The sequence below is a fragment of the Ciona intestinalis genome, unplaced genomic scaffold, assembly GCF_000224145.3.
Source record: "Ciona intestinalis unplaced genomic scaffold, KH HT000129.2, whole genome shotgun sequence".
NCBI classification, from domain to species: Eukaryota; Metazoa; Chordata; class Ascidiacea; order Phlebobranchia; family Cionidae; genus Ciona; species Ciona intestinalis.
The window spans coordinates 57,380-59,254 of NW_004190451.2; the positions used below are offsets into that span (position 1 = coordinate 57,380).

The 1,875-nt window shown below is 35.4% G+C and overlaps 1 protein-coding gene across 3 annotated transcripts in view; it reads left to right on the top strand.

Annotated features, from left to right (window-relative positions):
- Window positions 1–1,875, top strand: part of LOC100177319 (insulin-degrading enzyme) — a 15,949-nt gene that overhangs the window by 7,814 nt on the left and 6,260 nt on the right. Inside the window, exons 14-15 of one of the 3 annotated variants that reach the window (XM_009863392.3) lie at window positions 857–967; window positions 1,278–1,491. In XM_009863392.3, coding sequence (XP_009861694.1) covers window positions 857–967; window positions 1,278–1,491 — 325 coding nt within the window. The remainder of the gene's footprint in view (window positions 1–856; window positions 968–1,277; window positions 1,492–1,875) is intronic. The other 2 variants (XM_026838939.1, XM_018816050.2) reach the window with 2 other exon arrangements.

Here is a 1,875-nt window from a genome sequence, read left to right on the forward strand (position 1 = left end):
AGGATCGACTCATAGAGGATCCCACAGCAGATAATTTGCTAAATATCCTGATCGTGTATAAAGCAAATAACAAGGGGCTAAGGGAGTCGAGAATGCACAGTTGTATAGTTGTTTGATTTTGTTTGGTGTAATACTAAGTCGTGAGGGAAAATAGAATGAACAGGTGTCCCATCTTCCCCCACCCTACTATATATATATATTTGTTTTAAAAATCTCCTTATATTTGAAATACAAACGTTTTACGTGTATTTTTCGAAACAGAGTTGTTTAAGGATGCATTGAATGAATACGCATATGCTGCTGAACTTGCTGGATTGAGTTATAAGTTTAGCAACAGTGTCTATGGTATTCATGTGAGTATGGTTTGCTTATATTTATCATATTAATTATGGACAGCAAGGATTTGTCATATTATAATGCATAGGTTCTTAAACTTTCACATAATATTTTTGGGCAAAAACTTTGTCTCTTACAGACAGATTTTTTGTCTGGCAAAGACATTTTATGTCCTGGACGAATATTTTTATGTCAGAAATTCTAAAGAACATTTGGACTCGAGATATTGTAAAATGACTATTATATTATTATAAACATATATTATAAATAGTAGGATGAGGGAAGATGAGTCACCTTTAGCACACATTATCCAAACATCCTGATCATGTTTTGAACAACCAACAACGGTCTGTAGGAATCATGAGGATACAGTTTTTTAATTCTGTAAATCTTTGTTCACTACCAGTACCAAATGAGATGAGAAAACACAATAAAAAAGTGTCCCATCTTCCCCCAGCCCACTATATATATATATATATCTTTTTATATAATTTCCTTGAACACATTTCCTGTTTCCCAGTTGACCATCAAAGGTTACAACAACACGCAACGAGTTCTACTGGAGAAGATTTTGACGAAAATGACAACTTTCAGTGTTGACCAGAAAAGATTCCACGTTATCAAGGAATTGGTGAGCAGTGTTGCCAGAACCCCTTTGTTTAACTTAGTCATCATGTGGGAGCGATAATATAGATAACTGTTGCAACAATTTACACAATCAGTCACAGATATTAAAGCAGTCATATCGTAGTTGATTTTATGTCACAAATTTTATTAAATCAACCACAAACCATCGCTAATTTGGCGTGTTTTATATTTACTACTGTCTGTCGTGCTTCCGAACACCACCGTCCGTTTTTGGTCATGATAAAGCATGCATTCCAATTCTGCACTCTCTAGTTAAAACTTTACATTCTTATACAAAGTTTATTTATTCACAGTACACAAGGTCACTTAAGAACTTTAAGGCTGACCAACCGTACCAGCATGCATCCTACTTCAGTCATGTAGTCAAGTCCGAGAAGGCTTGGACCAAGGATGAACTGAGTGCAGAACTCGTCAACCTGACTTCAGAGATGCTGCAAGAATTCATTCCAAAGTTTATGAAGAGATTGCATGTACAGATGCTTATGCATGGCAACCTCACAAAAGCTGGTGAGCTGTTCTCATGTTAATATACTACAGGATAAGGTGTAAATCTATTTCAAGTTCAGCGTAAAGCTTATTCATTATACTAAACTAACAAAAGTTATAAATTTACCAAATATTTTTTATATATTAAGTTGTCTGGTGCCGTGGTTTAGTGGTTGGGCGCTTACATGGTAACGAAAGGATAATCAATTCGATGCTTAAATAAACGTATATGCCCTTGGCCAATACTCTTAGCAGTAGTTACTCCAACCCAGTGGTTGTAGCATCCTAGGTGTCCGGGTAACAGGCCAACTCTGACATAACATTGTAAAAATTGCTCATTAATTTTAGCATATTATCCAAAAACGTCACATATTCTTTTATTTACAGAGGCACTAAAGATATCTG